At 45.1% G+C, this 12,201-nt stretch overlaps 1 protein-coding gene across 1 annotated transcript in view; it reads left to right on the plus strand.

Moving 5' to 3' along the window:
• Positions 1-2,481: 2,481 nt before the first annotated feature.
• Positions 2,482-12,201, plus strand: part of LOC128474432 (transient receptor potential cation channel subfamily M member 2-like) — a 37,056-nt gene continuing 27,336 nt past the window's right edge. The window contains exons 1-10 of the mRNA XM_053456769.1: positions 2,482-2,625; positions 2,709-2,780; positions 3,396-3,590; positions 4,031-4,122; positions 4,199-4,364; positions 4,536-4,716; positions 5,766-5,914; positions 10,760-10,940; positions 11,745-11,806; positions 11,897-12,097. Coding sequence (XP_053312744.1) covers positions 3,441-3,590; positions 4,031-4,122; positions 4,199-4,364; positions 4,536-4,716; positions 5,766-5,914; positions 10,760-10,940; positions 11,745-11,806; positions 11,897-12,097 — 1,182 coding nt within the window. The 5' untranslated portion in view covers positions 2,482-2,625; positions 2,709-2,780; positions 3,396-3,440. The remainder of the gene's footprint in view (positions 2,626-2,708; positions 2,781-3,395; positions 3,591-4,030; positions 4,123-4,198; positions 4,365-4,535; positions 4,717-5,765; positions 5,915-10,759; positions 10,941-11,744; positions 11,807-11,896; positions 12,098-12,201) is intronic.

Genomic DNA, 12,201 nt, shown 5'->3' on the forward strand with positions numbered 1-12,201 from the left:
TGTATTTCTTTTTACACGCACATTCACATGTATTTCATTTTACACACACATTCACATGTATTTCATTTTACACGCACATTCACATGTATTTCTTTTTACACGCACATTCACATGCATTTCTTTTTACACGCACATTCACATGTATTTCATTTTACACGCACATTCACATGTATTTCATTTTACACGCACATTCACATGTATTTCTTTTTACACGCACATTCACATGTATTTCATTTTACACACACATTCACATGTATTTCTTTTTACACACACATTCACATGCATTTCATTTTACACGCACATTCACATGTATTTCTTTTTACACGCACATTCACATGTATTTCATTTTACACACACATTCACATGTATTTCATTTTACACGCACATTCACATGTATTTCTTTTTACACGCACATTCACATGCATTTCTTTTTACACGCACATTCACATGTATTTCATTTTACACGCACATTCACATGTATTTCATTTTACACGCACATTCACATGTATTTCTTTTTACACGCACATTCACATGTATTTCATTTTACACACACATTCACATGTATTTCTTTTTACACGCACATTCACATGCATTTCTTTTTACACGCACATTCACATGTATTTCTTTTTACACGCACATTCACATCAAACACTGACAGAAATCTCCAAGCTGTAGAACAACAACCAGGTATGATAGAAAACGAAGAGAAAGAGTTTTATCTGAGCAGAAAAACAACTAATTTTAGCCAAAAAACAATTAGCATTAGTTCCTCTAAAACAGACAATGTGGCTGTCGGTCTAAAGGGCCGCAAAGTGCAGCCGGCACTGCTGTCCACAGCCTCTGTGCTCCCGATATAACATGCAGGGCGGCACTTTCCGAGGGGAGACAGGCAGCCCGGATGTGCTGTCCGCGGGGGCAGAGATCTGGGCCTCCCTAGAGAGACAGGAGATCCCATACCCCCCATCATTTCAGGTGTCCAAAAATGGACACTTTTTTTGAGAGGTGTGGCTTGAGGCGGGGTCACACAAATATAACATGTCGTGCTCCTCCCACACGGCCCCCTCACCGGTCAGTGTGTCCCGATGCTCTGCTTTCATAGGGGATCATAGATGCCACGTGGACCCTGTGATTGATTCTGCTCTGATCAGACCTCACCTAGAGTAGTGGGTACAGTGCTAGAGACCCCATCTCCAGAAGCATATTGACATTGCGGAGAGAGTTCAGTGGAGGCGACTAAAATGGGAAACAGTTTGTGGGATACAAAATGATCAGGAAAAACTAAAGGATCGCAATATGTCTGGCAAGGAGGGGGAAAGAAGAGAGACAGGGAAAATGGAGAGGGGATGGGAGAGAAATGAGGAAGAGAAAAGAGAGTGGGATAGGAGAGAGAGGCATTCAAATCCATAAAGAGGTTAATAAAGGACGGGAGGGAAATTTATTTCAAAGGAGGAGAAAAATTACAACAAGAGACCGGAATCTAACACTAGAGGATCAGAGGCTGAGATGGGACGGAGGGAAGTTTTACTTTACTGAGAGGGTAGTAGATAAGTGGAACAGCGTCCCAGCAGAAGTGGTAGAGGGTAATACAGTGAGGGGATTAAACATGCATGGGATAGACATACGGCTCCTGAATCTAAGACGAGACCAACGACTGATTAAGGTTTGAGTCTTTACAGCAGGAGAAACGGGCGACTAGATGGGGGCCGCCGGGGGCCGATTTGCTGGCAGGTTCTGAGTTTACTGACTATATATAGTATACTATTCTACTCATTATATCTGCAGGAATGGAGGCAGTCTCTTTCTGCGTCAGTTTGGGACTGTCTCTTAGCTAATGGTTGCTGTTGTCGTGTGAAGGTGGCGGGTGTTGCCTGAGGGTCTTTTGTTCCTATTGTAACTCGATTCCTTGGTTACTCCGGACATTCACTGATACAAACTGTCAAATACAAGCAGCGGGACTGACACGGCACACCTGGCACACGCTGCCACCGGCACACAGCTTACACCTGGCACACGCAGCCACCAGCACATAGCTTACACCTGGCACACACTGACACAATCACACTTCTTACACCTGGCAGACAGCTTACACCTGGAAGACAGCTTACACCTGGCACAAGCAGCCACCGGCACACAGCTTACACCTGGCACACTGCTTACACCTGGCACACACTGACATAATCACACTTCTTACACCTGGCAGACAGCTTACACCTGGCACACACTGACACAATCACACTTCTTACACCTGGCAGACAGCTTACACCTGGCAGACAGCTTATACCTGGCACAAGCAGCCACCGGCACACAGCTTACACCTGGCACACTGCTTACACCTGGCACAAGCAGCCACCGGCACACAGCTTACACCTGGCACACTGCTTACACCTGGCACACGCAGCCACTGGCACACTGCTTACACCTGGCACACTGCTTACATCTGGCACACGCAGCCACCGGCACACAGCTTACACCTGGCACACACTGACACAATCACACCTGGCACCTGGAATGAACTAACACCTGGCACCAAAGGACTTCATACACCGTGACGCTGGCCACACACCTGACACTGGGCACGATCTGCGACCCCCAGCACAGGCGGACACACGACGCAGACAGCTGCAGGTAGGACTGCGCTCTGTGTCAGCGGCGTGAATCATTTTCGGGGGGAGATGTTGAATTTCCGAACGTATATTTCCACGTTACAGCGTTGGGGTTCTGGGGTCTCCACTGGGGGTATAACGGAATCCTAAGAAACCGCTGGCTGCCTTCTCTCACAGGTGAGTTAAACCCCCAAAAACCGGTCACAGACTCCTGGGGGTTGGCAGCGCTAATGCACATTATGTTGTTTATATATAGTGCCAGCAGATGCTGTAGCGCTGTTACAGTTGGGGAGAGTGAACATTAACAATAACAGACCCAGCTTTATGAAAAAAGTACCCCAACTGTTACCCCAACTAAGCTGCAACTGCCCTAGGTTCCTCAGGCCCCATGCGTCTGCTGCGAAGAAATGCGAGGACGCCCATAAAACAATGACAGAGCCTGAAAACAACAAATGAATACAAACTTTATTTCCACCAAACTTTAGAACTCCGCTACTCCACGGTAAACAAGCCTGAAAGCTGCTTTCCTTAAAATAATGTTGCCCCTTTTGGTGCATAAAATAACACGATGTAAAAGTAACCAGTTTCATTCATTTTATTTCCCCTGTAATTCTTCGCCTTGCTCGAGCCTGTCCTTTAAACTGTGCGGCGGTCTCCTGATGGTAGCCGTCAGACGCTGCTGTCGCTGCCCGGCTTGCACGCACTGCTGGTACATATACCCGCCGCGGGTCTCATGCGCCCTCTCACACGCCAGGTCTTTTGTCTTTACCATGAATCGTGTCTGTGTTTCAGGGAACATGTTTAATGTGTCGCTGAGCCTCTTGTGATAGAGAGCCCATGGGCAACGCAAAGAGCCAACCCGGTCGCCGGGACCAAGTGGACGGTTCTGAACTTTATACCAGGAACCTTCGCTCTTCTCACCGCCCTGCAACTGCTGATGGCAAGAAGAAGAAAAAAACCTCCCCGAAATTCCTGGATGGCGAGACGGTGAGAAACCCCCCACTCTCATCCTCCAAATGTCTAATAAATTCTACTTTCAACGGCTGATGGAACCCGAGCCATGAAACCCCCTGGCAACACCCGGCAGCTCTCAGAGGTCAGGGCAGCTCCGTTCTCACTCCTTGGACGTGTCCACCATGTGCAAGCAGCTGCTTAAAGACCTCCGTGGAAAGCCTTCATGAAACCCGGACAGACACCGGGGCCCGATGAAGCAGAGGACATCCCGCCAATTTTCTTGGCCTTTTGCTTTGTTTAAAATGGGTTCTGGCTGAGAATGGTGGCAGTGTGAGTCGGTCCGGGCATTTAGTGCCTGCAATACGCCTATGATTTGTTTCCTACCTGATGGCAGCCCCTGTGTATTAGCTTGTCCTCTGACCTCATACCGTTGTTTTTAGTCCGTGTGTAATCACACTTCTCTCTCCCTTTAGCTGGGTGTTCTCAATTCCTGGGTGTCACAGAACATCCGGAAAAAAGAGTGCGTGTCCTTCATTCTCCGGGACCCAGGGAGCCCCAACGCAGGGTGAGTTTGTTGTAATGGACCGGTGTTGGCAGGTAATTTTCTTCTGTACCGACTGTTCTCCTATTTCCTCAATCAGGGACATCTGCTGCTGTGGCCACACAAAGGATCTTCACTTCCAGGACCCCTCAGTGTCTCCTGTGACACCTGGAGCCATCTGGGATCCCCAAAAACATGTGCGAGAATTCCCCAGTGATGCTCATGGGGACCTCACCTTCTCAGGGACCAGTAAGATATGGGCCAAGGTGAGTGCTTTCTATTCCATTGAATTGGTCTCTTTCCAGGTAACTTGGTGACCTAGATGTGGTGACTAGGACTGTATGACATATTGTGTTTATTTTTGTCCTCCATTTTCTGGGACTTCTCATTCCATTTGTTACGTTGAGTTTGTGTTTATAGAGTTTGTTTCTTCACAGTATGTCCGAGCCTCGTCAGACACTAACCCACGTCTGCTCTTTGAACTCATGACCCAGCAGTGGGGTCTTAGCATCCCCAGCCTTCTTATATCAGTTACTGGAGGAGCCAAAAACTTTAACATTAACCCTCGGCTCAAAAACCAGTTCAGTCGCGGTCTTGTAACAGCAGCACAGAGCACAGGTGAGTGGGAATGGGGTGATGGCACAGTTTATGTGTGAGCTCGGTGACGGGAACGTTGAGTGATTGGTGGAATGGATGAGTGGTGAGAGGGGTGCTGGGTGAGAGGTAGTTGAGTAGTTGGCGAGATGGACATCAGAATATCAGAATACATGTTGGAAAGAGTTGGGTGAGAGGGGCATTAGGTAATGGGTGATAAGGGCTTAAGAGTTTGCACTAGACTTGTGCGTCCGTATTCGGGAGAACATGAAAACGAACACCCATGTTGCATTTTGTTGTTCAAGCTGAATACCGAATAAACTAATATGGCAGCAAGTAAACGTACGCGAAGACCACAACACAAAGAATCTTTGTTTCTTCATGTTCATCTTCATAAATATCTCTTAGCTAATCTCCCTGCTCTCCCCCACCACCCCGTGCAAGTCACTGCCTTAAGTCTTCATAGGAGAGAAGGGGTTAACAGGAACGGGAATCCGTAGGATCGCGCCAGGAGTTAAAGGTCTGAAAGAACGACTCTTTGGACCTAGAGAGACCAATGGCTTCGGTGCCTGGATTTAAATTTTAAAGGTCTGTAAGAGCCACTGTATTGGTCGCTGGCAGGGCCTCCTCTGGTATCACCCAATGAAGAGCAAAGAAGAACACGAAGACTTGGCCGGCTCCCAATTCTAGTTTCAACCACAATAGAAGACAGGGGTTGGGTCATGATGCGCAGGGGGAGATGGGTGACAATATTGACATGAATGGGTGGCGCAGAATTTGTGTACAAAAGTTTTGAGTGTTCTCAGGGGAAGGTGGCCGATGAGGCATAGGGGCAATTACCTGCACATGCAGGGTTTTTTTTAGTTTGTCTACTAAACTTGCACTTCCAAAAATAACCACAAACTTCCAAAAATAACCACAAGGGTATCGACTGTGGCTTTGTTTTTGCTTATTTTTTTTGTCATTTACCCTTTGGCTCACACACATCTGCTTATACACAATTTCTGTGCTCCACGGCAGACAATATGGCCTGAATGGTTTTTATCCATGGTTAAATTCTATATTTTCTACAGGCGCCTGGATAATCACCGGAGGTTCTCACGCCGGTGTAATGAAGCATGTGGGAGAGGCAGTGCGTGATTTCAGTGATTCGGAAATCGTGCTGATAGGAATTGCCACCTGGGGAATTGTCCATAACAGGCGATTCCTCCTCAGTGAAGCGGTAAGAACATTTGTGCAAAACTGGGTTGGCCCCTCTGCTCAGTATAGAGGTAATAGCGGTTATATTATCATCCTCTGTTCAGTATAGAGGTAATAGCGGTTATACTATCATCCTCTGCTCAGTATAGAGGTAATAGCGGTTATACTATCATCCTCTGCTCAGTATAGAGGTAATAGCAGTTATACTATCACCCTCTGTTCAGTATAGAGGTAATAGCAGGTTATACTATCATCCTCTGCTCAGTATAGAGGTAATAGCGGTTATACTATCACCCTCTGCTCAGTATAGAGGTAATAGCGGTTATACTATCATCCTCTGCTCAGTATAGAGGTAATAGCGGTTATACTATCACCCTCTGTTCAGTATAGAGGTAATAGCGGTTATACTACCATCCTCTGCTCAGTATAGAGGTAATAGCGGTTATACTATCACCCTCTGTTCAGTATAGAGGTAATAGCGGTTATATTATCATCCTCTGCTCAGTATGGAGGTAATAGCGGTTATATTATCATCCTCTGTTCAGTATAGAGGTAATAGCGGTTATACTATCATCCTCTGCTCAGTATAGAGGTAATAACGGTTACACTATCATCCTCTGCTCAGTATAGAGGTAATAGCGGTTATATTATCACCCTCTGCTCAGTATAGAGGTAATAGCGGTTATACTATCATCCTCTGCTCAGTATAGAGGTAATAACGGTTATACTATCATCCTCTGCTCAGTATAGAGGTAATAGCGGTTATATTATCACCCTCTGCTCAGTATAGAGGTAATAGCGGTTATACTATCATCCTCTGTTCAGTATAGAGGTAATAGCGGTTATACTATCATCCTCTGCCCAGTATAGAGGTAATAGCGGTTATACTATCACCCTCTGTTCAGTATAGAGGTAATAGCGGTTATACTATCATCCTCTGTTCAGTACAGAGGTAATAGCGGTTATACTATCATCCTCTGCTCAGTATAGAGGTAATAGCGGTTATATTATCATCCTTTGCTCAGTATAGAGGTAATAGCGGTTATATTATCATCCTTTGCTCAGTATAGAGGTAATAGCGGTTATACTATCATCCTCTGCTCAGTATAGAGGTAATAGCGGTTATACTATTACCCTTTTAGTGGTTATATTATCACCCCCAGCAGAGAGGTAATGAATTACTGCAATATCTTCACATTCTGCCTACTAACCATTTATAAACAGAGTTCTTCTTGAGCACAAAGGTTGAAGACTCTGGATCCACGTGTTGTTTAAGAGTCTTTTGGCGGAAGGGGTTATCAAAGGGGCTAGAAAGCAGACTTGTGCATTCGTCTTCGGACGAACATGAAAACGAACACGAAGAGTCCGTTTTTTTGTTCGTTCCGAAGACACGTAGAAGAGAATACAGTGGCGGTAAAACGCAGGCGAAGACGAAGACTCACACGCGAAGAATCTTCATGATCGTCTTCATCTACTAACCTCCCCGGTCCCTTCCCCATCCTGCCTACCTTATCTTCACGGCATCGCGGGAGGTGACTGAAGCGGAAATCCGCAGGTTCGTCGTCAGGGGTTACAGGGCAGTGCGAGTGAGCCTATTGGTCACCTGCAGGGTCTTCCTCTGGCATCAACCAATTGGTTGATGCCAGAGGAAGACCCTGCAGGTGACCAATAGGCTCACTCGCACTGCCTTTTTAACTCCTGATTTCCGTTCCCGTTAACCCCTGCGATGCTGCGTTGGATAACGGGAGAAGAAATCCGTAGGTTAAAGGGCCGCGCAAGCGACCAATAGGCTCACTCGCACGGCCCCTTACCACTAGTTGCTATGCAGAAAAAAGAAAAAAAATACCTGGGACCCTGCTGCAACAGTTAAAAGTCTGTGCCAGCGACCAACAAAGTCACCGGTACAGACATTTAACTTAGCATAATAACTTAGTATAACTTCGCACACAATGCTGTCCTCTGCCGGTACGATACATTGAGTAGCTTAATAAGTTATTATGCTACCCAATGTATAACCAACAGAGGGCGGCATTCTGTCCGATGATATATTAGCCATATGTGGCAGTGTGCTCATTTTCATTTATTAATTATTAAAATAAAATATATTCCCATGATCCGCTGGTCTCCCCGCCGCACTCGCGGACATTAATTCTGTCAAACTTGCACACTCTTTTTTTCTATTTATTTTGGGGGGTTTTGTATTAACCCCTTAAGGACTGGGCTCATTTTTCGTTTTGTACCCTGTGGGACCGAGGCTGTTTTGACACTTTTGTGGTGCTTGTGTTCAGCTGTAATTTTCTCCTCACCCATTTAGTGAACCCACATAAGTTATATATTGTTTTTTTCAAGACAAGATGGGCTTTCTTCAGATACCATTATTTTGATCGTATCATCTTATTTACTATAAAAAAAAATAAAAAAAACATGGTGAAAAATTGAAAAAAAAACACATTTTATGACTTTTATTTGAAAAATCTTTTACTCACCTAAAAAAGCAAGTAAAAAAACTAGCTAAATAGATTCTACTACTTGTCCTGAGTTTAGAGATACCCAATGTTTTTATGTTTTTTTGCTGTTTTTTGTAAGTTATAGGGCAATAAGTACAAGCAGCGTTTTATGATTTCCAGATCTTTTTTAACAAATCTGGTCAGTCTGCCTCCATCTCCTCTTTGGAACATCTTTGAAGCCGGTTAACTCAATTTAACCCCGTCAAACCATATATTTTTGAAAACTAGACACCCCAGGGTATTCCAAATACTGTTATTTTAACCCTTTCCATGCACCAATTATACAACTACACTTTGCCAAACTTTGTAATAGTATTTTTTTTTATTTTTTTTTCCACACAAATTGTACTTTAGTTATAGATATACAAGTTCTGGTATATGTCACTGTCAAACAACCCCCCAATATGTGTTCAGGAACATCTCCTGAGTGCAGTGATACCTGACATGCATGGGTTTGTCGTGTTGTTTGAGATTTAAAATGCCACATTTGGGAAGTGCGCTTTTTTTGTCCATTTTGGAAAGTCTGTACTTATGCCCTATCTTTGAGCTCAGCCACTCCAATTTACCAGCCATTTTTTTATATATATTAGACACCCCTTGGATATTTGCTTTTATTTTAACTCTTTGTTGAGATTTTTGAGAAATTTTAGCACTTGCTCAAAATAATAAACTTTATTTTTTTATTTTATTTTTTTAATACTTTTTTTTATTTTTTTATATTATTTTTACACATTTTGCTGGTACTGGATGGTTCATCTAGTGACATCACTGCATAATTATTTTTAAATGTTAGCACTTTTTTTTTTTCCATTTTTTTTTGAATATTTTACTAATCAGTGATTAGAAAGCTGGGCTCCATTGACTTGCATGGTTGAATGCAGTACCTGTTTTCAACCTGCAAGTGGAGCCAGAGTTCTCTAGACCATCTAGCGAACTTTTAAAACTTGTTTGTTTCTTTTACAGGGCGGCCGCCATCTTGCTGATGGCGAAGACCACCGGCAGCTGCGGCTGTGACCGCTCTCTGGAGCGGTCACAGCCCACCCAGAGGTAAGTGTTTGGTGTCGCTGGATGCCTCCTGATCGAGGCATTCCAGCGACACCATTTAAGTTTAGGAGGCGATCGTTGATCGCCTCCTAAACGCTTTTAAAACGGGCATCCGCCGCCATACAATGTATGGCGGCTGTTGACGCCCCGGGGAGGGGCCAGACATGGCCCCCGATGCCGATCTCGGCCTTGCTGAATGCCTCGACATCGAGGCATTACAGTAACGCCGTTTAAGCGAAGAAAGTGATCGTTGATCACTTTCTAAGCTTATTTAACTTTTTGACGGTTCAGGACCGTCAAAGGTCATTTAGCGACCTTCATGTCATGACGGTCCTGAACCGGGCAAAGGTCGCGAAGGGGTTAAACCATTACACGAAAGGATCATGGGAATATATTTTATTTGAAAAAATGCAAATGAGCACACTAGCATATATGGCTAAGTTGCAAGTTGGACAGAATTAATGCCCGCGGGTGCGGCGGGGAGACCAGCGGATCATGGGTATATATTTTATTTAAATAATAAATATATGAAAATGAGCACACTGCCACATATGGCTAATATATCTTCGGACAGAATGCTGCCCTCTGTTGGTTATACACTGAGTAGCATAATATTCTGCCTGAGACTATATTAGCCATATATGGTAGTGAGCTCATTGGAGGACCCCTGCTGGCGACCAATAGAGTTGCTGATGTGCACATTTAAACTCCTGGCGCCAGAGCTGCTGCGGTACGCGTTAACCCTGTATTAACCCCTTAACCGGAAAAACGAACAAAAAACGAACACGAAGAATGTCCACGAATATTCGCCCGAAGAGAAGACAGGAACGGGCGAATATTCGCGGAATACTAAGATTTTTTTTTTTGCCGGAGACGAGCACGAAGACGAAGACGAAGACGAAGAGCCCCCTGGTGCCCAAGTCTACTAGAAAGTGACCCTCTGGAGAGTGAAATCCAGACGTGGTCAACAGCAACTCACGTTGGCTCCATGACATTCATTCCAAAGCCATGGAGGCTTTCTACCGTTTCAGCTCATAAAATAATTCAAAGCTGTATTTGTTGTTTTGTTCAGATTTCAGAACACGATTTATGTCATTAAAGTTTGATTTCATTTAAAATGAGGGTTCACTCGGTGAAAAGGTTGACGTGATCCAGAAAGAAAACTTAAAAGGAATACATTGGTTGGACATTTACCAGACAGCGTGACGGATCCAAGTGGATTTTCTGCACTTTTTCATCGGTCACCTCACTAGGTCCCCTGGGTAGTCACACTGGCCCCTCCATTTAATCCCAATTTGTATTTGTGGCCCCTGCAGGGAGGAGCTCCAGCTGTTTACCCAATGGATGAGGGATCCCAAGGGGATCTGTGCTGCCTGGATAACAACCACACACATTTCATCTTGGTGGACGATGGGTCACACGGCCGATACGGAGTGGAGATCCCACTCAGAACCAAGCTGGAAAAATTCATCTCAGAGCAAACAATGGAAAAGGGCGGTAAGGAGCGTGAGAGGAGGGATGGGAATGGGCGATGGGAAAGGGCATTAGTGTGATACGAAAAGACTGCGAGCAGGAATGATCAACACACCTTGGAGTTTTTACCTCCATACCTGCGATCTCTCATAACTTATCCCAGTATCAGGTTCTCAGCGTAAAGGGGCAGATTCTTAGGGTTCTTACCCTGGTCTCAAAGGGAATAGGCAGTTTTTCACCCCAGTCTTAGGGTTGCAGGATGAATGGGCAGATTCTCAGGGTTTTTACCCCAGTTTTAGGGTTGCAGGATGAATGGGCAGATTCTCAGGGTTTTTACCCCAGTTTTAGGGTTGCAGGATGAATCTCGGAGTCTCGGGGTCTCAGGGTGAATGCGCAGATTCTCAGGGTTTTTACCCCAGTCTCGGGGTCTTAGGGTGAATGGGCAGATTCTCAGGGTTTTTACCCCTTTTTTTTAGGGTTGCAGCATGAATGGGCAGATTCTCAGGGTTTTTACCCCAGTTTTAGGGTTGCAGCATGAATGGGCAGATTCTCAGGGTTTTTACCCCAGTTTTAGGGTTGCAGGATGAATGGGCAGATTCTCAGGGTTTTTACCCCAGTTTTAGGGTTGCAGGATGAATGGGCAGATTCTCAGGGTTTTTACCCCAGTTTTAGGGTTGCAGGATGTAATTGTACCATTTCTGGGTCATCTTCAAAAAGGCAGAAGTAAAGGGGCTTGTATCTAGCCCCACTTACCAAGTTTTACACGGAGAGGGGGTATCCGAGGTATTTAGGAAAGGGCAGCTTTAATGCGCTCTCCGTCTCTTCTAGGCACAGCCATAAAGATCCCCATCGTCTGTGTCGTGCTGGAAGGAGGTCCGGGGACCCTTGATGTGAGTTTTCTGTAAAAGGTTCCTGTTTAATATTTCTTTTGTGATGTTTTTTTGGAGATGTTCGTTTACAGCTGTCTCCCTGCTCCACAGACCATCTACAACTCCATGTGTAATAACACACCTTGTGTCATCGTGGAAGGGTCAGGCCGTGTCGCTGACATAATTGCACAGGTGTCAAGTCTGAGCCCTTCCAGAATAACCATTGCTCTGGTAAAGGAGAAGCTGCAGAACCTCTTTGGAGATACGTACAGCAACTTCAGCCAGCAGCAGATTATCATGTGGACCAAGAAAGTAAGAAGTGACCACGGACGCTGCAGACCACCATTGACTTAGCAGCTGTCTCCATCCCATTGACTGGGCTGATGTCTCTTTTCATAAACCTGTGTGTGAAGCAT

This window comes from Spea bombifrons, chromosome 2, assembly GCF_027358695.1.
Source record: "Spea bombifrons isolate aSpeBom1 chromosome 2, aSpeBom1.2.pri, whole genome shotgun sequence".
Classification (NCBI taxonomy): domain Eukaryota; kingdom Metazoa; phylum Chordata; class Amphibia; order Anura; family Pelobatidae; genus Spea; species Spea bombifrons.